The sequence below is a fragment of the Encephalitozoon hellem genome, chromosome X (assembly GCF_000277815.2).
Source record: "Encephalitozoon hellem ATCC 50504 chromosome X, complete sequence".
Classification (NCBI taxonomy): domain Eukaryota; kingdom Fungi; phylum Microsporidia; family Unikaryonidae; genus Encephalitozoon; species Encephalitozoon hellem.
The window spans coordinates 31,214-52,584 of NC_018479.1; the positions used below are offsets into that span (position 1 = coordinate 31,214).

Genomic DNA, 21,371 nt, shown 5'->3' on the forward strand with positions numbered 1-21,371 from the left:
TTGATGATTATCTTGCGGTTATCCAGAGACAAAACTTGTCACTTTACGTCTTACAGAGCCGAGTTTGCATTGGCCAACCTTATCTGCAAATCTAAGAGAGCATATAGTTTCATTGAGGTGCTCTGCATCTGGTGAAATGTTGACAAGCATGATGGTCCTGGAGTTTCCAGATAAAAAGTTTTGCAGGAGATGTGTAAGCTTTGAGTTTCTAAAAGGAATGTGACTGTCCTTTCTGAGAATGGAATTGAAGACATCTCCCAAGGCCGATAGACTTTTGTTTATGCTTTGTGTCTCCTTTAGTCTAATTCCCTCAGCCTTGGAGACACTTAATCTTTCTGACCCTGCTAGGTCTACAAGAACCATAGAACCTTCCTTCTGCTGCTTCAATGCTTCGTTATTCATTTTTATCTTTAGGATATAAACAGCATGACTTCTGCTTGACTTCTCATTGCAGTTTGTGCTTCCAACTCTCTTCCTCCTTGCCCCAGTTTGAAACAATCTAATGGCATCCAACACATTATGGATGGGCATACTGGTACAGCTCATGCTTATGCTTGCATCCTTATGGACAATTGTGACTTTTTTCATATCTTCAGAAAACAGATCCACTATGTCTTCATTATATATCTCTACATAGCTGCACGTGATGTCCAAGGACCAGCCGCCTCCTTTCAATTCTTCGATAGCACTGTATATGTCTTTTAGTGCCCGAATAATTAGTCCCGGATCCCTATCAAAACCCTCCATAGTATATGTCTTCCCACTTCCGGTTTGTCCATATGCGAATACACATACACTATACCCTTCTAACACAGACCGAAGAGTTGTTTCTATCTCCCTATATATACAGCTTTGAGTTGCATTCGGACCAAACACCTTATCAAATGAAAACTCATGCTCTTTGTTGTCTGCACTGATTCTTAGATCCCCGTCTGTAATTTCCATCCTTGATCCGAGCTGGCTTGGTGTTTTGGGTCTTATTCGGCAAATTATCTGGATGGAGCCTTTGAGAACCATTATTTCATTTCTAAGCCTCAATATGGTTTCTTTGTGTTCCAAGCACTCCTTCTCAATTTCCTCTAGTTTGCTAGTTCTCTCCTCGTACTTGTTTAGATGGAATTGCATCTCAGAATTGATCTTTTGGAGATGCCCGTTCGTAGACACAGCCTTAGAGAGCTCCTCACTTAGTCTCTGTATTTCATTGTTTTTTTCTTGCAATATAACATTGAAATCATCCATGCATGGTTGTCCTGCATTATCGTCTCCGCTTGAGGCTTGGTTCAGCTTTGTTATTACGGATTCCAACTCCTCTATTCTTCCAAGAAGCTCGGACTCTCTGTTTTTTGTAGATCTAATGCATCCATTGTACCCACAGGTCCCAGGAGTGCATATCTCCAGCAGGACAGAATCTTTCCTGATTCTGTTTGATGGCTCCTTGTTAATGTTTTCCTTGATCTCACTGAGCACCTCTTTTATTTCGTCTATTCTATGCTGGACTCCAGGCCTCACCATTCAAAGGGCACAAAGGCATATGCATTAAGTTTGTCCTCACGGGACTGTTATGTATCCTAACATATTTCAGGCTGTATAAGGCTATTTTCATAGGCTGCCATGATTTTGACGTCTTACAGCCCAGTAGTCTGCTTGAAACAATATACTTCAAGCGTAGCCTGCCCAATGGCGTATGGCCTTGCCCAACAGTTTCTATTTCTTTAGAATCATATATCGTTCTTTTTTGGCCCTAGGATGAAGTGCTCTGCATGCCAAGTAGAAGTGGATGGAAACATCAGAGACCACTACGCCTCTGAAGTGCACAAAATAAATGTCAAGAGACAGATCTACAACGCACCACCAATAACAATCGAAGAAATCAATGCAGACCAGCCGAGCGACGATGTGTCTTTGGAGATTAATGGTCTTGATGCCGGAGAAAGAAGTTCCAAAAGAAGGTCTAAAAAAAGAAGCTCTTCCAAGCGGGAGACCTCCATTCCGGAATCAGTGTGCTTGTTCTGTGACTTCCCAGAAAGTGCAGTTCATTATAAGAGTCATGGGCTGTCCGACGAGGAAATTGCGTATATCAACAGCAGGGTCTGCTATGTATGTTATGAAGCCTTCAGCGACTATGGCTGCCTCCGGAGACATATTTCTTCTGGGAAACATAGAAATGTAGTGACTGATGGGGTGAATCTCATACTGGAAAATGGAAAAGTCATTCAGGGAAGAGCTCGCGCTAAGCCTAGGGAGGAAGAGCCCATACAGAGATCTGAAGGGGCAAGCAGGATTGTCCTAATGAAGAATCCAATAAAGGAGGACAAGAAAGCCATTATGAGAAGCAAGAACCAGCTAAAGATTTCACTTTCAATGAATTACCAACCACGATATAGGCCAGACTGGATGCAATGATATCATGAGGAGAGTGTTTTGGATGACAAGTTATTGTGCTATTATCAATTGTGTTTCAAATATTATTTAAAAATGTTTGTGACCTTAGCCCACAAATGGTGAGCTATTCAACAATAAGGGTGGGAAAGAAGTATTCACCCTCATTTAAGGTATATGTAGCACAGAATGGAAAGATTGTTTCTCCATTCCACGACATTCCCCTATACATGTCGGAGAACAAGGATGTTGTGTCTGTGGTCAATGAGATTCCAAGGTTCGAAAATGGGAAGTTTGAAATCAATAAGGAGGAGAGATTTAATCCAATAAAGCAGGATTCTAAGAACGGATGGCCAAGGTTTGTAAAGAATGTCTTTCCTATGAAGGGATACTTGTGGAATTACGGCGCCTTGCCACAAACATGGGAGAATCCTCATGAAGTTGACAAGCATGTTGGGGCAAAAGGCGACAATGATCCCCTGGATGTGATTGAGATAGGAACGAAGAGAAAAGATATTGGAGAGGTCTACCAGGCAAAGGTTCTTGGAAGCATTGCATTGGTTGATGAAGATGAATGCGATTGGAAGATAGTAGTTATTGATGTCAATGACGAGAAGGCTAAAGAGATTAATGACATCGAGGATGTTCGGAAGGTCTATGGCGGGTTACTTGAACAGACAATCACTTGGTTTGAAAACTATAAGGTTCCCGATGGAAAACCCAAAAACAGTTTTGCTCTGGATGGAAAGTACATGAATAAGGAGTTCACCGTAAATATTATCAAAAGTGCCTACGAAAATTGGTGTGGGATGGTGAATTCCAAAGGCAATGATTCCATTTGCAAGGAAAACTCTACTCTGATCGACAAGATTGATCCCCCAGCCATTTCTCATGAAGAGCTGTCTGACGAAGAGGCTCCTGAGTATATTAATCAATTTGAGTTCATTAAATGACGAACTAATTTCATCATACTTTTTTTTCCTCAAAAGATCGAAATCATCAGCGCCCTTAATGGCAGGTCCAGAAAGATTGAGGCTTTTAGATACTTTGGCTGATGAGATAATTTCAAAGACCAACATCAGGTGTACAAAAGGCGCAAAGGAGATTCTATCAATGGCTGCTGCAGTTTCTGCATCATTTCTGTCTGCATGCACTGATAAATTTACAGATGAGGGAGCGGATGGCGAGGCTGTGATTAAAAAAGTATTGATGTCCCTTGGAATTCCAATAAACTTTGATGGCTATTTATGTTGCTAAAGTCCTAGGCGGGAGTACTAAAAGATATTTAATTCTACGAAACACTTACTCTGGTCTATCCATAGCGGCAGCAGCTCATGCATGAGAAGAGGCTACATGGCCCAGACTCAGAGACTGCTTGCTTTGTATCCCATATGTGCTTTGCAGCCTCTAAGAATACAAGATTCACATTTTCTCTGGTACGTGAGGAGCATTCAAAAAATCTGGTTGCACTGATGTTGTCTGCAATCTTCTTTCCTTCATCCTCTGTGACCATCGAAGATTTATCAATGGTCGGGTCATCCATATCTCTCATGTCCTTTTTTAATCCAACGAGAAAGAACTGTGATGTGGGACAATAGTTCTTTATCTCCATTAGCCATTTTCTCGAAATGTTCGGGATCTTCTTCTTATTCTCTATGGTGTAGCACAGCAAAACAAGATCCGTTTCTTTGTATGAAAGAGGCCTAATTGTGTCGTAATCTTCCTGCCCTGCTGTATCCCATAAGGCCAAAGAAACATATTTGTCATCAGCAATCTTTACTTCTTTAACAAAATTATCAACAACAGTTGGGATATATGTTTCGGGGAATTGGTTTCTTCTAAACACTTCAAGTAGACACGTTTTCCCGCATGCCCCATCTCCTACAACAACAACTTTTCCAGACTTATGTGTTTTGCTGTTCATTATTTGGCTTCTTGCTTCCTTCTTTTTTTTTATACGAAGCTTAAAGGAGATACCAATTCGTTAAGCCTTCATTTTTTTTCTACCTATATTACTGGTAGTCTGATGACATGTAATTGGTTTGCCTTTTTTGAGTAATGGGGTTAGAAACCACATTATTTCAGCCGCCATGATAGGGGTGGTGTTCAACCTTCAAAGACTCCTGGAGCAAACAAGCCTCCTGCATTTAGTCTTATCTATCACGATTCTTCTTTTTCTTGAAAACACCCATAGACTCCAGTCTTTCCCTCTCGGCAATGGCATCTGCCTTTCTTTTTTCTATCCTTTTCATTATATGGTTGAGTGGAACGCTGCGCTTCTTTACATGGCCACCAAGCTTCACCATCTTCCTCTTCTTTGAGTTAATTCTTTCTCTGGGTGTTTTGCTGTTTTCTATGACATTCTCTATCTCTCTCATGCATTCTTGAAGCTCTTTCGACACTTTTCTTGGCATCGGTAGGGCATTCCCGATACAAGATTAAGTTTCCAGAACGTATAGGTTTTACCATTAATCCCTATAAACATTAACCCCTCCGAATGAACTTGAGCATACCTGGATTAGACCTTATAAGGAGCGAAATCTCGGAGATAAGAAGCGGGAACCTTCGTTACACAATTGCTTATCTGTCGATAAAGGAGCCCATATCGCTTTCTGTAGTCAAGAGTGGAGGGAGGACCAAGAATTTTGACTACAAGAGGAAATATACCATAGAGGAGCTTCGTGAAACGTTCGATGAGTTTTTGGGAGGCATCAACGAGAAGGACCCTTGCCTTGTAGTATACGATTTTATACACTTTGATAATGATGGAATTCAGAAGAACACGCTTTGTTTGATTTCTTACATCCCCGAGCATCTCATGCCACTTGAAAAAGTTGCATATTCCACCAATGTCTTAAATCTTAAGGACCTGTTGGATATCTCTGTTCATATTCCCATAAAAAAGAAATCTGACTTCATCTTTGACGATATTGCCGAGAAGTGTGCAGCATCACGAATGAAATAAATGTTTTATTATTATACTTTATGAGACTAGCCACAGTCCTGGCTATTGTTGGTTTTTAAATATTTCCATCTATATTACAAAAGATATGGGTCAGGAAACAAACATAAGATCTACTAGAGGACTGAGAAGGCACACAAGAAGTAAAACCCAGGTTATTTTCTTTGATAGTGCCCAGATAATAAAAGCAGACAGAGAGGCACAATCACACCGGCATGAATGCAAAATAGAGGCTGATAAAGAGGTATCATTCTCCAAAAATGATACAAAGGCATTCAGTGTCTCAAGCAGCGAAAGGATGTTTTCTTTCAAAGATCTTCTAAAGACTTTCAACAGTTTAGAAGGAAAAGCATCGCAAAAGACATCGGGGTCTAGATCCAGTATAAGCTCCATCGAATCCTTGAGCCGGGACACTATGATGAAGAGGAGAGAAATGTTTGATCGGGCCTTTAATGATGTTTCTGAGCAAAAAAGACATGTATACTCGTTTTCTAGAGGATGTGCAAGAGATTAACTTCATGACTGAATGATTTGCTTCTCATTGCGAGGCCAGATCATTTTAAAACTTTTCATAAAGAACGCCGATCCATGGAGAATAACAAAGAAGAGATCAGAAAGCACTATAACAGCATCAAAGAGAAAGGGAGAGAAGTTAGGCAGAGAAGCAGGGCTATAAATATTAGGAACGCAAATAATTTCATTAAGGCTTGCCTTATAAGATTGTATACAAAGAAAGGAGATTCTGTTTTAGATCTTGGATGCGGTAAGGGAGGAGATCTATTGAAATATGAAAGAGCAGGGATCGACGAGTACTATGGGATTGACATTGCAGAAGTGTCTATAAGAGATGCCTGTGCCAGAGCAGAAAATATGAAGAGAAGGTTCAAGGTTTCATTTAAGGCACAGGATGTATATAATCAGCACATTTCACTTGGGAAAATGTTCGAAATAGTGTCTTCACAGTTTAGCTTTCATTATGCCTTTTCGAGCGATGAGTCCTTGGACATTTCTTTGAGAAACGTTGCGGAGCATTTGAAGCCCAGGGGGTATTTTATCATAACAGTTCCTTCCAAGGAAGTTATCCTTGATAGATACAGGCAAGGCAGAATGTCAAACGACTTCTATAAAATAGAAATTGATAAGGAGGAGAATGATCCAATTGAAAGCATCAGAGAATATCGATTCACACTGGTGGATTCCGTAAACAACTGCGTGGAGTACCTTGTTGATTTCATAAAGATGATTGATGGGTTTAAGAAGCTTGGGATTGTGCTGGTTGAAAGGAAAGGGTTTATTGACTTTTTTGAGGAAGAAAGCAAAAGGAACCAAGAACTACTTAGACGGATGAGAGTTAGACGGCTGGGGAAAGAAGAGGCGGAAGTTGTTGGAACCTATGAAATCATGGTCTTTCAGAAGCTAGACAAAAGCGAAGACTAAGTGTCTAATAAAAACTCGAATTGATCACGAATCCCGTCTATTTTCTTTCTAAGGTCATTGGATACTCTTGGCGGTTCAGTTCCGAGGATGTTAGATAAGTAATGGATAACTACAGGGCGGCCTTCTAGCAATGGCCTCATGCGTTTTATTATGCGCAAATACTCCATTGGCATCTCCTCTATGATTCTTACAATTTCCATGAGAACTTGCTCATCGGGTGCTCTTCTTTCGATCATTTCTTTTACAACTCCAACTACTTTTGTGGCATGGTTTTCCATGTAGTTGTTTATCATTTTGTATAGGTCTTTAACATCTTCAGACTCAGGCGACCCCAACAGATGCCTTATTCCATAGATACTTTTTATCACGGTCTCGAGGTCAGAGAATTTCCTTAGTTCCACTGATTCATAGCACCTGCCTACATATTCTAAAGCCTTGTTCTTAAGATAGCTCTTTTCTTCTTTAGAGGTAATATCGGTAAAAGAGCAGAAGATATTCTCCAAATGCCTCATCGCATTTTCAAATGTATCTATTGTCACTGCAGGTATCTTCCCGAACTCGTTATCAATCACCCTAGTTTTTACATTTTTGAGATAGGAGAGATAGGCCATTTTTGCGTCAGTGCAAAATTGAACGATCTTGATATTTTGCTTTAGTTTCCTTATCCAGATCTTAGCAAAGAGTAGTCCCTTTCCATACAGAATCTTCTCAATGCATTGAAAGTAATGATTGGTTCCCTGGATTTGGATTTTCCCATTGACTCTCCCCATGATCTTCAGGTAATGCCTAGTTATTTCTTTCAGGCATTCCTGCTCATTTAGGTAAGACAACTCCAAGCTTTTTACGCTATTTTCTTTAAAATTGACTAGCAGAGTATTCATAATCTTATGCTCAGACTTATGCTCGCAAACCTGAAAGTATAGATCAAAGTAATAGAGTGCCTCATGGAAAGAGCATCTAGGCCTTTGGATGTTTTTATATAGGATTTCCAGGAACTCGCACCTTTCATCGTGGATGGAATTCCAGATCTTTTGCACATATGCAGAGTTCTTTAACTCTTCATACATCTTCATTGCACCCCTGTATATATCGACAAACCGCTCAAGATTGTGGATGTTTATTCTTAGGCTGGATTTCACATTGAACAGAAGGCCATATTTCTTGATGTAGTACTCTCTCCTGCCCTCGCTAACCTCGCCCCTATTATCATCAGATATTCCAGAGGTAATGGCTCTGAACTTCTCCTCAATCACCTTAATATTGCTTTCGAGATCAGAGGTAAACTCTTTGTCATATCCCTTTTGTTTGATGTCTATCCAAATCTCCTCCAGAACCGCTCTGCACTGCACAAATTTCCCGAAGTGCTGCTTTACGAGCTGCTTGTTTTTGACCTTTGTTTTATTTATCACCTTTGTCAGAAATATTAATGCATCGTTCAGATCATACTCGGTGGAGTTGGCATATGTCTTGTTTATCACGTCTGTGGCATTGAAATCTTTTCCTGGGCCCTTTGTTTGGTAGACCTCTGTGTCCATAGCTATGGACTATAGAAAAATTTTATCACCTTGCATTAGAAAAAAACAAATGGTGTCCCCCACATGTCAGGGCTGTTTTCTGCCAACAATCTGATAAAGAGCAGGAAGGCCAAGAGATTGGCAGACACCACCTACAGGAAGCGGGCACTTGGAACAAAATACAAGCACAGTGTACTCGGAAGGGCTCCTCAGGCAAAGGCAATCGTATTGGAGAAAATTGGTGTGGAGGCCAAACAGCCAAACTCTGCCATAAGAAAGGCTGTTAGATGCCAGCTAATTGCAACTGGAAAGAGGATAACTGCATTTGTCCCTTATGACGGGTCAGTCACATACATTGAGAGCAATGACGAAGTGACTGTAGAAGGATTTGGTAAGAAGGGGAGAAGTTTTGGAGATATTCCTGGAATTAGATTCAAAGTATGCAAGGTGCAAAACGTGTCTCTGCACGCTATATTTACAGGGAAGAAGGAGAAGCCTTCAAGGTAATATTAAAGTCTAATGGCTGTTTTCTTCCATATCAAAAGAGTTTATTTTTGCTGCTTCTTCTGTTCCTCAAGGGACAGCCTGATGGCCTCTGCCAATTCCGGGTCGTCTTCCTCGAGAAGCTCACCTCCGGTTACAAACGGCAAGACCCGATCGACAAACTCCTCGTTAGGATTAACCACTATACATGAGAAATTTGTGAAGTCGATCTTTTTGTAAGCTTCTGCCATTTCCATAGCCTCGCCAAAGAAAACCATCTTTACCATGATCCCGAATGTTAGAAGTTGATATATCCTTGCAAACAGTTCATCTTTTTCTGTTTCCTGAGGTTCAGAGCCAAGAAAAATCACTAGCATGCATCCTGGAGAATCCTTCTGGTTGAAAATATAAAGGGACTGAGAAAGACACCTCATAATGTCTCCATTTCTTTCCAGCTTTATTTCGTTGAGGAAGGTCTTTATGTAGGACCTCTGCTTTGTTGGCGTGATTATATCATTGGACTGTGCTTGAACTAGAGGAATTATTCCTACTGTATTTTCCTGGTTGTCTTCGAACTTTCTTGATATAAGAGACTCCACCGTTTCCTTTTGCACCATAAACCTACTTGGGAGATAGTCTTGATTCTGAGAAGCCATTCCATTATCAAACAATACAACAATAGTCTCAGGCATTCTGGGGGTGCCTCGTTCCGCGAATTTAGGGCGAAAGCCTTGGAAAGACGCCTGGAAAGCAGATTCAAACAGGACATCTTGCTCGATATATCAGCCATAAACTGCAATTTATTGATTGTCTCGGCATTCTGCCAGTTCTACATTAATGAAGTCATTTCTTTCAATAGATTCTCTGTACTTTCTGCTTATGTAAAAAACAGATCTTATCCATATTATACAAAACACACCTACAAACACAGTAGATATAGAAACCATGTTTCTAACATCCCTGACATCAAAGACAACTGTTATTAGGGTGCAATATACAGAGCCTATTGTCTTTCCAATGTTTATTCCCAGTCCGTCATGTATTCCTCTGAAGGAATGCCTGTGAATGGGGCTTACTCTTATGGAAGCTGCTTCCTTTGCAACGTCGAAGAAGCAGTACTTGGATATTCTTATGACCGTTGTCAAAAACATCCCAGCATAGTTTTCAAGGACAAAACTTCCCATATACCCTTCTCTGGGAAGAACTTGATCGTCCTCGGCGATGTTGTTGAAGAAGACCATAGGGAAAAATAAGAGTAATGCGATAATGGCGACGGCAGGTGCAACTATTGCCACCGAAATCCACCCTCTTCTCTCTATAAGATGAGTTGCTGGCCTAAAGAACATCACAAGCAGAAAGACAGAAGTTATTATCTGTGCCATGGCATTTAGTTTGTTCATGTATGAGGACCTAGGCGAAGATGCTTGTGCTGCCCCAAGTATTATTCCTCCTCTGTACGTTGCTTCAAATATGTTGGAACATACAGAAGATGCCACCACCGTTTCGGTCATTGCCATAAGGAACCTAGATCTCTTCATTATTCCTAATGATTTAACAAACCCCATCTTGCGGGCATTCTGTACCTTTTTGCCTTCGTAGTCCGAATCTTCTTTTGTAGTAACCTTGTCTATAAAGAAGCTTGTCATTGCAGTCACTACTGTAAGCATTGAAGTTGCAACAAATACGTAAGAGAATAGCCTTTCCTTTAGGTGATATGGAAGCCCGTCCCTGTAACTGTTTAGACTCTTTGTAAGCAAGCCCGAGGACAGCATGACAATCCCTGATATCAGAGACACTGTGGGCAAAAACTTCTTTACTTGGGCCTCTGTGCACTGGTGAATTGCTCTTGAGAAGAACATGAAGGAAATTATTAAGGACCCCCACAGCTCTGCTACAAGATAGAGTATGGTCGAGGACCATTCGCTAAAGACGAGGAATATTGGGAAGAAAAAGTCCATATGTCTAGCCTTCATTTTTCCATCACTAAATATGTCTCTTGACCAGAAAAAGTCCGGTTGAAGTCTCCCGCGATAGGGCCAAATCACAAACCCAAAAAATAAAAAAAACATGGATAAGATGATAAGGATAACTTCGAGCATTCTTGGTTGGCTAAGGAATTTTAGCCCTTTCTGCACAATAACGATGAAAAAGAATGTCACCGGTAAGACCAACACAGACTTTATGAATAATATTGAGCTAGGTATTTGGCTATTCATCATGACCATATCGCCTAGAATATATAGGAATGCATCTATGTATGAAAGTAGGCCATAAAGCATGCCAAATAACAAGGTGAACTTAGTATCGCTATTGATAGATTTTAGTTTCTTAATTATTCTTGTGTGAACATAAGCAGTGCGCCCTCCGTTTTTAAGTGTGCTGTCTCTCCGGTCTGTTTCATCAATGCGTTCATTTTCCGACATTTCGGGGTATTGGCCTTGAGAAAATTAAATGGGTTTGTTGTTAAACTTGATTGATTCTCTATGCGACATATTTATGTTAAGACAAGGAGTTCTTCAAGTTTAAATTGAGCTCGGCCATGGCACACTCGAAGAGAATTAAATTCCACCTTCGCAATCCCAGATCATGGGTGGCGAGTGGAAGAGCCTCAGGATTGAGCACGATTTGAGTCACGAACGAATTATTGAGTGGGAAAAGATTATAAAGCAGCACATAAGGCAGAATTCACTAAACTTGGAAACTGAAAATGAGATTGAGAGATACTCCGACAGATATTTCAAAAGCCGCCTCTCTGAAGACATGATAAAAGAGATAGTGGATGGAGAGCTGATGCCGCCGGAGATTTCAAGAATATTTGGAGAAAGGAGAGAAAAGAAGATGGAGGACATTGGAGAGATTGAAAGCTCGGCTGAAGAGGAGATTACCGTGTCAGAAGAGATTGAGAATAGCGGCGAAATTGAAAATGACTATGTGGATAATTTCTATGAAGATGAAGACGAGCTTACGGAGGAAAAGAACGAAGAGGGTTTTTTCTGACACATGTTTGCCTAGAAAAGGGCCCTGCCGCACTTGAAAATAAAATTTTTGCAAACTGTAGCCTTGATTCTATAGTCTGAAATGAAATTTGACGAGCTCAGAGTTGATAAGTCTTTGATAGAGGTATGTGAAGAGAATGGCATTGCAGAGCCCACAGAAATCCAAGAGCAGGTGATTCCTGCGATTGTTGGTGGAAGTGATATCATTGCGGTTTCCCAAACTGGATCTGGGAAGACCCTTGCATTTGTTCTCCCGATAGTTTCATGTCTATTGTCGAAAAACAGATCCTTTTATTGCCTAGTTATTGCACCTACAAGAGAGCTATCCTCCCAAATAGCCGAGTGCTTTAGCATGTTTGAAAATACAGGGCTCCGGGTCTGCCTGCTGGTGGGTGGAACTAGCTTCAATGTTCAGGCGAACCAACTTTCTAAGCATCCGCATGTTATTGTTGGGACGCCGGGGAGAATTGCCGAGCACATTCTGAAAACAAAGTCATTCAAAATAGAAAGAGTAAGAAAGCTTGTTCTTGACGAGGCGGATAGATTTTTTGAGCAGGACTTTGTAGAAGACTTGGAAACGATTATTCGAAGTCTAAGAGAGAAAAGACAGACTCTCCTTTTTACGGCAACAATGTCCGACGAGATATCCAAGCTGTCCAATTCGATATTAAGAAGTCCCAAGACCATCCGTGTTGTAGAGAAGTATGAAACTGTTCCTACTCTGAAGGAGTACTACCTATTTATAGCCATGAAATGGAAGAATTCTGCACTGGTTGAGTTGCTTGAAATGAATCCGGGAGTATCTGTGATTGTGTTTGTGTCTATGTGTGTAACTGCCCGAGTAATGTCTCTAGCACTAAGTAGGCTTGGATTTCACTCAGAAGCATTGCATGGAGAGCTTATTCAGGAGAAAAGGGAGGAGACCATGAGAATGTTCAAGGAGAACAAGTTCAGCATTCTTGTTTGCACCGATGTTGGAAGTAGAGGATTGGACATAAGTCATGTAGATCTTGTAATAAACTTTGATGTTCCGAAGAGTGGAAAGGATTATGTCCATCGTGTTGGAAGGACAGCAAGGGCAGGGAGGTCTGGAACCGCCATCACACTTGTGACCCAGTACGACATTGAGCAACTCCAGAGAGTTGAGTTTGCACTAAAGAAAAGCCTAGAGGAGTTCGGGCACATAAAAAAGGACTTCAAATCGACGTACAGGAAGATTGAGGAGGCCATTGAATCTGCACAGGAGATTCTCAAAGAAGAAAAAAGAAGCAATAGAAGATAGCAATGCATATGACTTATTAAACCATGAACGTCTAGAAGTATTCCTGCAATCCACAAATCTTTGATTCTTGAAAAGTGTTGAGTGGACAGAGATGGTTATTTCTTTACAAAAACTGAGAAAGCTAAAACAGAAATGAAACCACATCAGACACAAGTATCAGTATGTCAGAGCTTGCAGATGTTGAAAGTATTTACTTGGATTAGAACTCAGCTGTAATGCCACCAGGAGGTACTGACCCAAAAAAGGAAGTACCACAAGAAGAGAAGAAGGAGGGCAGTAAAGACGGAAAGGAAGAAGAGAAGAAGGAATCGTCACAGGAAGAAAAGGTGGAAGGGGAAAAGAAAAAAGAAGAGAAGAAAGATGACGGCGTAATTGATGATATCATTGCCAACAATGCTGTAGACGCCCCTCCTGTTGAGCCTCAGGAGGAGATAATGTTTACAAAAGCGAAAGTATTTGAAGAGGAGGAGCTTTCGTTTTGGAACATAGATAGTTATCTGCATAGCAGATTCAGCTATATTCCTGAAACTGCCCGAAGGCTCATAGAGATAACCATTGTGGTGATTTTATTCATGATGTTTCCTATAATTCTTGCATTCCTAGAGAATGGAGAAGATGCAATATACCTTCCAGTTCAGGTTATTCAGAATACAGGGACGGGTCCGACATACTTGTTCTTTCGGATTAACCTCTTCATATCAATGTGCTATGTTATCTACGTGGCAGTCTCTTTATTCGCCAGCAATATTCTTTATATCATAATTTGGGTTCTAAACCTCTTCAACTACGAGCTTGACGAATACGCTATAGAGATTATCCAGGTGATAAATTCAACATCCTGGTGCTGGAAGCAATCTCTCATAGCACTTCTAGTCTTTTTTTCTGCGTCTATCACCTCTCAGCCGTATAGCTTCGGGCAAAATGACGGGAGCTATAAGTACAAAATCATTACCATGATACTTATGTACTCGGTATTTATATCTGTGGTGTTTATAGAGAAGTTTTTCATGTGCTTTATGATTTCCGAGATAAGGAGGAAGGAGTACAGAAACAGAATATGGGATATTAATTATAAAACGTTTGTATTCAAAAAACTAGCGGCGATCTCAGAAGCAAGTCCTAGTGAGAGAAAGGAGCTTGCAGAGACTATTCAGCCGGAGTTTGATCCAGGATTCTACCTGAAGTATAACGACCTGAAACTGAATTCGATGAAGGGTGCAGAGACCGTTGCAGAGTCTATATTTGGGTTTCTGGAGGTTCGATCGATTATATATCAGGACCTGGAGAAATTCTTTCCAGACAACCACGATGAGGTGTATGCATACCTAGCAGAAAGTTCGGAAACTAAGGAAAAGAACAACCCTCCTCCAATAACATTTGAAGACCTTAAGGCCAAGGCTGTTGCTTTGTATAAGGAGAGAACGGATATATCAAGAACGCTTCAGTCTAGGGACATTGTCATCAACAAGCTGGACATAATATTGGTTGCAATTGCCATGTACTTTGGAGCTATACTAGTAATGATTCTTTTAGGAATTAACTACTCGGGAATACTTGCAACTATCCTTCCATCTATAGTCACTTTCAGTTGGATATTTTCCGATACTATCAAGGAGATATACAACTGCTTTATATTTCTTCTGGTAAATCATCCTTACGATTGTGGAGATAGAGTTGTGATAGATGGAGAGGAGCTTTATGTGTCCTCTGTTGATCTGTTGTCTTCAACATTTACCGGAGTGAATGGAAGACAGGTGTTTATACCGACGTCTACCCTATTCAGGACAAAAATCCATAACATAAGGAGATCAGGAAAGCAGTTCTCGGAGGTTGGGATTCTGGTGAGCAAGATGACCTCGTTTGATACAGCTCTTAAGCTCAAGGACGGAATTACAAAGGCAATTTCCGAGTCCACAAAGTCATTTTCTGGAGAAATTTATATTCGGGAATTTAAGGCGGAAGGAGACAATGTCAAAATTGTTTTTGCCATTCAACATCAGACCAACTTCCAAGATATCAAGAAGAAACATGATAGAAGAGTTGAAATTGTAAATATATTAGAAAGAGAGATGAAAGCTCAAAAAATAGAATATCGAAATTCATATACATTTAGCGATTAGTTTTAATAATAAAATATTCTTACTAGTTTATGCAGGGTTGGATTATAGGTTTCAAAGGTGATTGGCTGGAATGAACTTTAAGGTGAGAGGCGCCATGGTCCAGTGGTACGATACGTGCTTCGGGTGCATGTGACCCGAGTTCGATTCTCGGTGGCGCCCAGAGATTTTGCTTTTGTTACAAGTCTATTCTTTTGCTTGTTGCTACTCGTCTTATGTGCCTATAAAACAGACATCCAAGCTTTGAGGATTTTTGTGTCCCTTATTACCCTGGCAAATGGAATTCGGAGACAACACAATTCCTTATGACCACGTGATAGTGAGAACACGGCATTCATTTGTTTTCACAAACCTTAGGCCGTTCCTCCCCTTACACATACTGGTATCTCCCATATCCAAGAAGCAAAGGATATACGAATTGACAAGTGAGGAGACATTCGACTTGTTCAACACTGCAAGGATTGCGATGAAAGGACTCAAAGGCTTGTGTGATGGATTTACACTGGGTGTCCAGGATGGACCCTGTGCCGGGCAGACAGTATTCCATGTTCACATCCACATAGTCCCGAGAGTATCCGGAGATCTCAAGAGAAATGATGAAATATATGAAAAAGGGGCCTTAGATTCTGTGGGCAGGCCTGCAAGGAAATATGACGAGATGAAAAGAGAGGCTGAGGAGCTTAAGGAAATAATTGGAAAAGCATTTGACGAAGAGGGCTTGTATTACCAAAAGACTTTCGAGTGACGCATCTTTTCACATTAATAAAGCAATTTTTTACCTCTGCCCATGGATGCTGGAACTACCACCAGACACTAGAAAAGGTTTTTTGTATCTAATGAATGACGAAGTCTTGAACACATTCAAGGACCATATGGACCTTGACTTTCTTTATATGGAGAGCCAAGAGAGGGTGAAGGTTGCTGCTGTCAATGTATCAGAAAACAGCCTCTTGTGGTCGGAAGATCTTGAGGAAGAAAGTACACTTCCAAATGCATTTAGATGTTTGCATGGAAATGAAGTGATTCATAAGTCGTTGAACAGACTACCTCAAGAGGGATGGGAGGAGCTGATAGACTGCTGGTCATGCCACAATTGTGAGTTCAAAACGATGCTGGATCTTTCACCCCGACCAAGAAAGGGGGGATTGCTTCTCTCCGACTTTTTTCTCCTCATAAATGATTCAGACCTCCCCAGATGCTGTAGAAAGAACAACTCCTCCGTCAGGAAACTATTTTATAATGAGGTTCTTCTGCAAGGATGTACCCATGAGGCTTTGGCATACTCCTATCTAGACTTTTACTTCCGGAACACTCCTGTTCTTCTTCTTGAGGTAAACCAAAGAAGATATGAGATCAGACATTTCTACAAAGCAATGGTGATGACTGTTGAAAATAAGGCCTTGGTCAAGAGAAAGGCAATGAAGGTAGGCATCAAGGAAACAGAAAAGCCAATTGAGAAAAACGAGAATATAAATGAATTCTACTCAAAAATAACATATGATATCGTGATGTCGGGCATGGTTGGAACAACCGCACTGGGATATAAGATCTCGCTTGTGGAGAAAAATAGAGGCTAGTACCTTTGATTTATTATTAAATCAGTTGCTTGGAATCATCTGTTCCCTGCAGTCACCATTTGGAGGTGAGGCCGAAAATTATAGTTGGAGTAGTTGATATCCACCCTTATTGTGCTTTCTTTCAATTATATTAAGCAACTTCCTAGCAGCGCTTGAGATATCTTTTCTTGTGCTGTCCACAACCAAAGCAAAGTATGGCGAGCTTTTTACAAGGCATTTCTTAAAGTGGTGCACCTTCTGGTATAATACCTGAAGTAGCTCCAAAATCATGACAGCCTTGTCTCCTTTCATCTTACTGAGTATTAGGTCGTTAGCATCTTCAATTTCTTTTGGATTGTGTCTGAGAATACTACTGATGCATTTTGCATACAGAATGTCGGGCTCGTTACAATAGAACCCAAAAAGCATCTCGAACAATTTTCGGTGAGGAATACAATATTCCAGATCCCAATGTAAATATTCAGTTATAAACGTTATTGCATTTCTGTCTTTTTCTTTGACCATTCCGATCATAAAGTCTGCATATGGCCTGAAGATTTTGTAGCACAGGGGAAGAGATACCTTAGATACCTCGAAAAAGACGTCTCTATTACTTTCATAGAGTGTCTTTAAAAGAGACCGGATGCTTTCGTCTGCCTCAGGACATGCTTTTAGATAGGTTCCGAAGAACTTTGTAAAGAGTTTATCTTTTACTCTTGAGACATTTGCGTCAAGGAACCCCGCAACTCTCTTAAGTATAGGCAAAGATAACGATGTGTCTGATAAATCAAGTGCCCTACACATGAAGTCAAGATGATGATCGTTCGGTGCGTCTGTGTATGCCTTTATGGATCCTATAAGAAGATGCCGAGAATCGATCTCAAACATACATTCTTCTATCTCCGGGAATTTTAGAAGAATGTCTTTAACATAAGGACTCATGATGTTCCCATGCTCCTTAAAGAGTATTCTAACAGATTCCTTCTTGTGCTCTATCATGCTTGGAACAATCACAGGTACAAATCTCAGGGAATCGAATGAAAGGTTTCTCAAAAGAATGTCCGAAAAACTACTTTTGAAATAACTCTCAGAGCCCTTCAGGACTTCTAAAAGCTTCCCATAATCTATGGTAATTCCGTCTCTTGCAATCACGTCCAGAAGGTCAAAATCGTTCTTGAAGTCATGGTAGTTATCAAGGAAGTAATCAAAGCAGAATTGCCTGTGCTGATTGTGTTCGACAATCAACTCGATTGCCATGGCTTTTATCGTTTTCCACTCCCTCAGCATGCTGCACTTGATAAGGTGTGGGACATATCTATCTTGAAACAATGCTTTGACTATTCTCTCTCCTCCAAATTTGATCAGAGAGAAAGAATAGCGGATGAACTCCTCCGCTTCCTCTAGAGGTAAATTCTGCTTCGACAGCACCTCAATGAAGTCTATCATATTCTCATCACTTCTATTTCCAAGAACTTTAGAGAACCCGTATCCTTTACATAAAAACAGGAGGGCATCGTAATGTTTTTCTGCAAGACATTCAGCAGCCACACTTTCCCGATACCTGTACAGCCTATCCACAATGCAATGATTTTCCTTTGAGAATCCCCTTAGATCTAAAATCCTTTCGCAGTTTTCCTCACTCAGTACTTCTATGTGGGATGCCAGCGCAGAGTAGAATGATGGATTGGAGAATCCTTTCTCTATTAGACATCCCAAGACATCATTTATAAGCTTTCTGTCATCTATTTGACGCACATATCTACACAGTGCATCTATACATGCTTTTGAAGGGAGTTTCATAATGTCTTCGAATATCTTTCTACTCATTTCTACTTTCAAGCTTCTTGGCTCTTCAGAGAGATGGTTCAGATATATTGGATTGGTATAAAATCCCTTCTCAACAATTATGGATGTTAAATCTATGCCCATAAACCTGGCTGTGTCGATAATATTTTTTGCAGGGATATCCTCTAGGCACTCTTCCATTAGCGCAAAAAGTACATTCTCATCCAGGTACTCCGTAAACACAGATCCTTCGTACTTTACATATCCTAAGCAAACTTTCATAATCTTCCTTAAATCCTCTTTGATGGCTCTTCTTGGCATGTTCGTCAGAACCATAGCATAGTTGTTCTCGGTTATCACACTTTCCCATAACCGTGGTGACAGCTGTGATAGATATGCCTTGTCATCATCCCCCATGTACGGAGTAAGTGCGAGAATGTCCTCGCGAAAGCTATAGTTCAATAGCTCAATAAGCCCTCTCCTGTCTCTCAACTCCTTGAACAGATTAGCATAGATAGAGATGTCTCCATCGATCCTTTTATCTTCAATTCCACACAGAACTTTCAAGGCTTCGAATTCCGGTTCACTGAACGACTTCAAGGCCAGACCTTCTCTATGCAACCATATAACGTAGTTCTTGTATCTACTACTATCTCCCAGAATCCTTCTGTCATCCTCGCTGTCATACATATTTCTGAAAAGTACAGCTTCCTCGCGCGGAATGCTTATCTTATGTTCCACATTTTTGGGCCTTCTTGATATGAGATATTCCTTACTGAAATGCGGCTCGAGTAACTCAACAAACTCATCAATGACTTCTTCAACATGGTCTCTTATATCAAAAAAGACTTTTACCGCTGTATCATTTTCCTCTAACCTAACTAGGTGAGATATTATCTCAAAGAATTGCATCGAAAAATCCTTGTCTGCATTTTTCATCCCGGAGATTACATATCCAAGCACATTAAGGCAGAACTCCCGTATGTACTTGAAGTGCTCAAAGTACTCCACAAAAAAGTCGAAAAAGTACTTTTCCCTCAGGCAGAGATTTCCGATGAATTGGTATGAGTATGTCGGCTGCACAGAAAAGTAGTTGAAGTCGGATATTCTGCTCAGGTGCAAAACATGCTCGTAGTATTTTGTGAATGGAAGCAGGAAAAAAATCATCTCTTTTGAGTTGAATGTGTCACATTGGTATCTCCTCACAAGATAGTCGAACAAGTATTCGATGTCGTTCGTGTTTCCATGCCTCACTAGTTCCTTTAGGAATTTCGAAAACTTCCTGTTAAATCTTTCTTCCTTTTCCTCCGTTTGCCTCTGTCGATCAAAAGATAGGCTCCTAGCCCCCGTGTATGGAGTCTGAATCGGAACAAGATCAAGAATCATCTCATCATCCATATCCTCTGTGTCTCCAAATCTCACTCTTCCCTTATGTCCCGAATGGATGGCCCTTCTGCATTTCTTGAGCTTCAATAGCTGGTCTTTCAGTGACATGAGGGTTTTCCATATAAAATAATAACACCGTTTAGAGCTTGCCCGAGGAAAAGAATTTATTCCGTTAAGCACTCATAATATCTTCCAAAAGAGTCTATCCTCTTTAGATAGTATCCAGGAGAATATACTTTCTCTTGGGGCTCGTAGTTGTCCTGTGGCACAGGATCCTCGACAAGCTTTATAAACTCCTGGTACGATATCTTTTTTCTTTCAGACAGCCTTTCTTTAAATCCGGTGACCATGCACCCTTTTGAAACCCTTTCCAGACAAAACATCGAGCTGGATGTCCCAGATCCATATGAGAATAGAAGGATTTTCTCTCCAATTTCCCCATCATGCCCATCAAGCAGAGAGATCAGCGACAGATATAAAGAGGCTGAGTATGCATTCCCGTTTTTCCTCGATGCTTCTAAAGACTTTAAAAACTTCTTTCTGTCTATGTGGTTTGCGACACATATCTTTTCTGGAAGCCTTGTATATGGAGAATGGAGTGCAATATAATCAAATGTCTCCATGCCACCTACTTTCTTCTTGAATTCCTCATAGCATACTTCAAATGCAGTCCTGTAGTTTTCTATTGACTCTTTTCCTTTGACAATCGGGAATGGATGGAGGCCCTTGGGCTTCATAAAGTCAAACTGGTTTGTAAAGTAATGGATGATGCTCGATGGAACAATTCTGTAGATGCAGTTTGGGCCCAGCAGAATCGCAACTGCACCGGCCCCGCCAGTTGGCTGGCAGTTCTTGTCTTTATACATTGCTACATCAGTGGCAACAACAATCGCCAGTCTTCCGTCCCACAAAGGCGATTCCATCCATGCAACCGCATTCAGCAATGCATTTGTTCCGCTGTAGCAAGCATGCACGCTGTCACAGCCACATATGGAAGTATTTCCTGGAAACAGATCCGTGAGATACGACTTAATGGATTTGGATCCGTCAGGATTGCTTTCCGTGCCAACCTCCAACCTCCCAACGTCTAGAGGATTGATCTTGTACTTTTTTATCAGCCTACTTACGGCATTCAGTGCAAGCGAAATGGCATCTTCTCTTCTAGATGGGACTCCCATCTGCTCTAGTCCTAATCCTATTTTTATCTTATCAACCTCAAAATCAATGTTGTTGGCAACCTCTTCCTGATTGATGTAGAGAGAGGGAAGCTGATATTCAAGTCCAATAATTCCGAGCATATTCTTTGCAGGCATCTCCAGGGTAAAAACATCATGTATTTCATCAAGGTTTTCTTCCATTATCCTTGTCCAAGGAATGGCAATTGAAAAGGGCTGATAGGCCAATAAGGATTTGCTATGAAATATTTTAATAAGGTAGCAAGAAATTTCATAAACTTTGTATGGGCTCCACCTCC

General features: G+C 40.7%; 19 protein-coding genes and 1 non-coding gene across 20 annotated transcripts; 12 read left to right on the forward strand and 8 right to left on the reverse strand.

The window, feature by feature from the left end:
- Positions 1-18: 18 nt before the first annotated feature.
- EHEL_100330 (kinesin-like protein) lies at positions 19-1,512 on the reverse strand (the record flags this gene model as incomplete). The annotated part of the gene is made up of 1 exon (XM_003888059.1): positions 19-1,512. The coding sequence occupies one exon, from the start codon at positions 1,510-1,512 to the stop codon at positions 19-21; it is 1,494 nt and encodes a 497-aa protein (XP_003888108.1).
- A 234-nt stretch (positions 1,513-1,746) lies between these two features.
- EHEL_100340 (uncharacterized protein) lies at positions 1,747-2,403 on the forward strand (the record flags this gene model as incomplete). The annotated part of the gene is made up of 1 exon (XM_003888060.1): positions 1,747-2,403. The coding sequence occupies one exon, from the start codon at positions 1,747-1,749 to the stop codon at positions 2,401-2,403; it is 657 nt and encodes a 218-aa protein (XP_003888109.1).
- A 95-nt stretch (positions 2,404-2,498) lies between these two features.
- EHEL_100350 (inorganic pyrophosphatase) lies at positions 2,499-3,332 on the forward strand (the record flags this gene model as incomplete). Its single annotated transcript, XM_003888061.1, has 1 exon — positions 2,499-3,332. The coding sequence occupies one exon, from the start codon at positions 2,499-2,501 to the stop codon at positions 3,330-3,332; it is 834 nt and encodes a 277-aa protein (XP_003888110.1).
- Positions 3,333-3,691: 359 nt separating this feature from the next.
- On the reverse strand, positions 3,692-4,303 carry EHEL_100360 (Rho GTPase; the record flags this gene model as incomplete). The annotated part of the gene is made up of 1 exon (XM_003888062.1): positions 3,692-4,303. The coding sequence occupies one exon, from the start codon at positions 4,301-4,303 to the stop codon at positions 3,692-3,694; it is 612 nt and encodes a 203-aa protein (XP_003888111.1).
- A 229-nt stretch (positions 4,304-4,532) lies between these two features.
- EHEL_100365 (uncharacterized protein) lies at positions 4,533-4,793 on the reverse strand (the record flags this gene model as incomplete). Its single annotated transcript, XM_059743546.1, has 1 exon — positions 4,533-4,793. One exon carries the CDS (start codon positions 4,791-4,793, stop codon positions 4,533-4,535), a length of 261 nt encoding a protein of 86 aa, XP_059599529.1.
- An 83-nt stretch (positions 4,794-4,876) lies between these two features.
- On the forward strand, positions 4,877-5,344 carry EHEL_100370 (putative actin depolymerization factor; the record flags this gene model as incomplete). Its single annotated transcript, XM_003888063.1, has 1 exon — positions 4,877-5,344. One exon carries the CDS (start codon positions 4,877-4,879, stop codon positions 5,342-5,344), a length of 468 nt encoding a protein of 155 aa, XP_003888112.1.
- An 85-nt stretch (positions 5,345-5,429) lies between these two features.
- On the forward strand, positions 5,430-5,855 carry EHEL_100380 (uncharacterized protein; the record flags this gene model as incomplete). The annotated part of the gene is made up of 1 exon (XM_003888064.1): positions 5,430-5,855. The coding sequence occupies one exon, from the start codon at positions 5,430-5,432 to the stop codon at positions 5,853-5,855; it is 426 nt and encodes a 141-aa protein (XP_003888113.1).
- A 74-nt stretch (positions 5,856-5,929) lies between these two features.
- EHEL_100390 (mRNA capping enzyme) lies at positions 5,930-6,778 on the forward strand (the record flags this gene model as incomplete). Its single annotated transcript, XM_003888065.1, has 1 exon — positions 5,930-6,778. The coding sequence occupies one exon, from the start codon at positions 5,930-5,932 to the stop codon at positions 6,776-6,778; it is 849 nt and encodes a 282-aa protein (XP_003888114.1).
- EHEL_100400 (uncharacterized protein) lies at positions 6,775-8,313 on the reverse strand (the record flags this gene model as incomplete). The annotated part of the gene is made up of 1 exon (XM_003888066.1): positions 6,775-8,313. One exon carries the CDS (start codon positions 8,311-8,313, stop codon positions 6,775-6,777), a length of 1,539 nt encoding a protein of 512 aa, XP_003888115.1.
- A 63-nt stretch (positions 8,314-8,376) lies between these two features.
- EHEL_100410 (40S ribosomal protein S23) lies at positions 8,377-8,799 on the forward strand (the record flags this gene model as incomplete). Its single annotated transcript, XM_003888067.1, has 1 exon — positions 8,377-8,799. The coding sequence occupies one exon, from the start codon at positions 8,377-8,379 to the stop codon at positions 8,797-8,799; it is 423 nt and encodes a 140-aa protein (XP_003888116.1).
- Positions 8,800-8,840: 41 nt separating this feature from the next.
- Positions 8,841-9,467, reverse strand: EHEL_100420 (26S proteasome regulatory complex subunit RPN10/PSMD4; the record flags this gene model as incomplete). The annotated part of the gene is made up of 1 exon (XM_003888068.1): positions 8,841-9,467. One exon carries the CDS (start codon positions 9,465-9,467, stop codon positions 8,841-8,843), a length of 627 nt encoding a protein of 208 aa, XP_003888117.1.
- A 108-nt stretch (positions 9,468-9,575) lies between these two features.
- EHEL_100430 (ATP/ADP translocase) lies at positions 9,576-11,198 on the reverse strand (the record flags this gene model as incomplete). Its single annotated transcript, XM_003888069.1, has 1 exon — positions 9,576-11,198. One exon carries the CDS (start codon positions 11,196-11,198, stop codon positions 9,576-9,578), a length of 1,623 nt encoding a protein of 540 aa, XP_003888118.1.
- A 163-nt stretch (positions 11,199-11,361) lies between these two features.
- On the forward strand, positions 11,362-11,772 carry EHEL_100440 (uncharacterized protein; the record flags this gene model as incomplete). Its single annotated transcript, XM_003888070.1, has 1 exon — positions 11,362-11,772. The coding sequence occupies one exon, from the start codon at positions 11,362-11,364 to the stop codon at positions 11,770-11,772; it is 411 nt and encodes a 136-aa protein (XP_003888119.1).
- Positions 11,773-11,853: 81 nt separating this feature from the next.
- EHEL_100450 (ATP-dependent rRNA helicase) lies at positions 11,854-13,053 on the forward strand (the record flags this gene model as incomplete). Its single annotated transcript, XM_003888071.1, has 1 exon — positions 11,854-13,053. The coding sequence occupies one exon, from the start codon at positions 11,854-11,856 to the stop codon at positions 13,051-13,053; it is 1,200 nt and encodes a 399-aa protein (XP_003888120.1).
- A 215-nt stretch (positions 13,054-13,268) lies between these two features.
- Positions 13,269-15,173, forward strand: EHEL_100460 (uncharacterized protein; the record flags this gene model as incomplete). Its single annotated transcript, XM_003888072.2, has 1 exon — positions 13,269-15,173. One exon carries the CDS (start codon positions 13,269-13,271, stop codon positions 15,171-15,173), a length of 1,905 nt encoding a protein of 634 aa, XP_003888121.2.
- Positions 15,174-15,261: 88 nt separating this feature from the next.
- EHEL_100470 lies at positions 15,262-15,332 on the forward strand. Its single transcript has one exon. It is a non-coding gene; the product is annotated as a tRNA-Pro (tRNA).
- A 115-nt stretch (positions 15,333-15,447) lies between these two features.
- Positions 15,448-15,915, forward strand: EHEL_100480 (fragile histidine family hydrolase; the record flags this gene model as incomplete). The annotated part of the gene is made up of 1 exon (XM_003888073.1): positions 15,448-15,915. The coding sequence occupies one exon, from the start codon at positions 15,448-15,450 to the stop codon at positions 15,913-15,915; it is 468 nt and encodes a 155-aa protein (XP_003888122.1).
- Positions 15,916-15,961: 46 nt separating this feature from the next.
- On the forward strand, positions 15,962-16,747 carry EHEL_100490 (uncharacterized protein; the record flags this gene model as incomplete). Its single annotated transcript, XM_003888074.1, has 1 exon — positions 15,962-16,747. The coding sequence occupies one exon, from the start codon at positions 15,962-15,964 to the stop codon at positions 16,745-16,747; it is 786 nt and encodes a 261-aa protein (XP_003888123.1).
- Positions 16,748-16,825: 78 nt separating this feature from the next.
- Positions 16,826-20,005, reverse strand: EHEL_100500 (uncharacterized protein; the record flags this gene model as incomplete). Its single annotated transcript, XM_003888075.1, has 1 exon — positions 16,826-20,005. One exon carries the CDS (start codon positions 20,003-20,005, stop codon positions 16,826-16,828), a length of 3,180 nt encoding a protein of 1,059 aa, XP_003888124.1.
- A 56-nt stretch (positions 20,006-20,061) lies between these two features.
- On the reverse strand, positions 20,062-21,210 carry EHEL_100510 (3-hydroxy-3-methylglutaryl CoA synthase; the record flags this gene model as incomplete). Its single annotated transcript, XM_003888076.1, has 1 exon — positions 20,062-21,210. One exon carries the CDS (start codon positions 21,208-21,210, stop codon positions 20,062-20,064), a length of 1,149 nt encoding a protein of 382 aa, XP_003888125.1.
- Between the last annotated feature and the right edge of the window lie 161 nt (positions 21,211-21,371).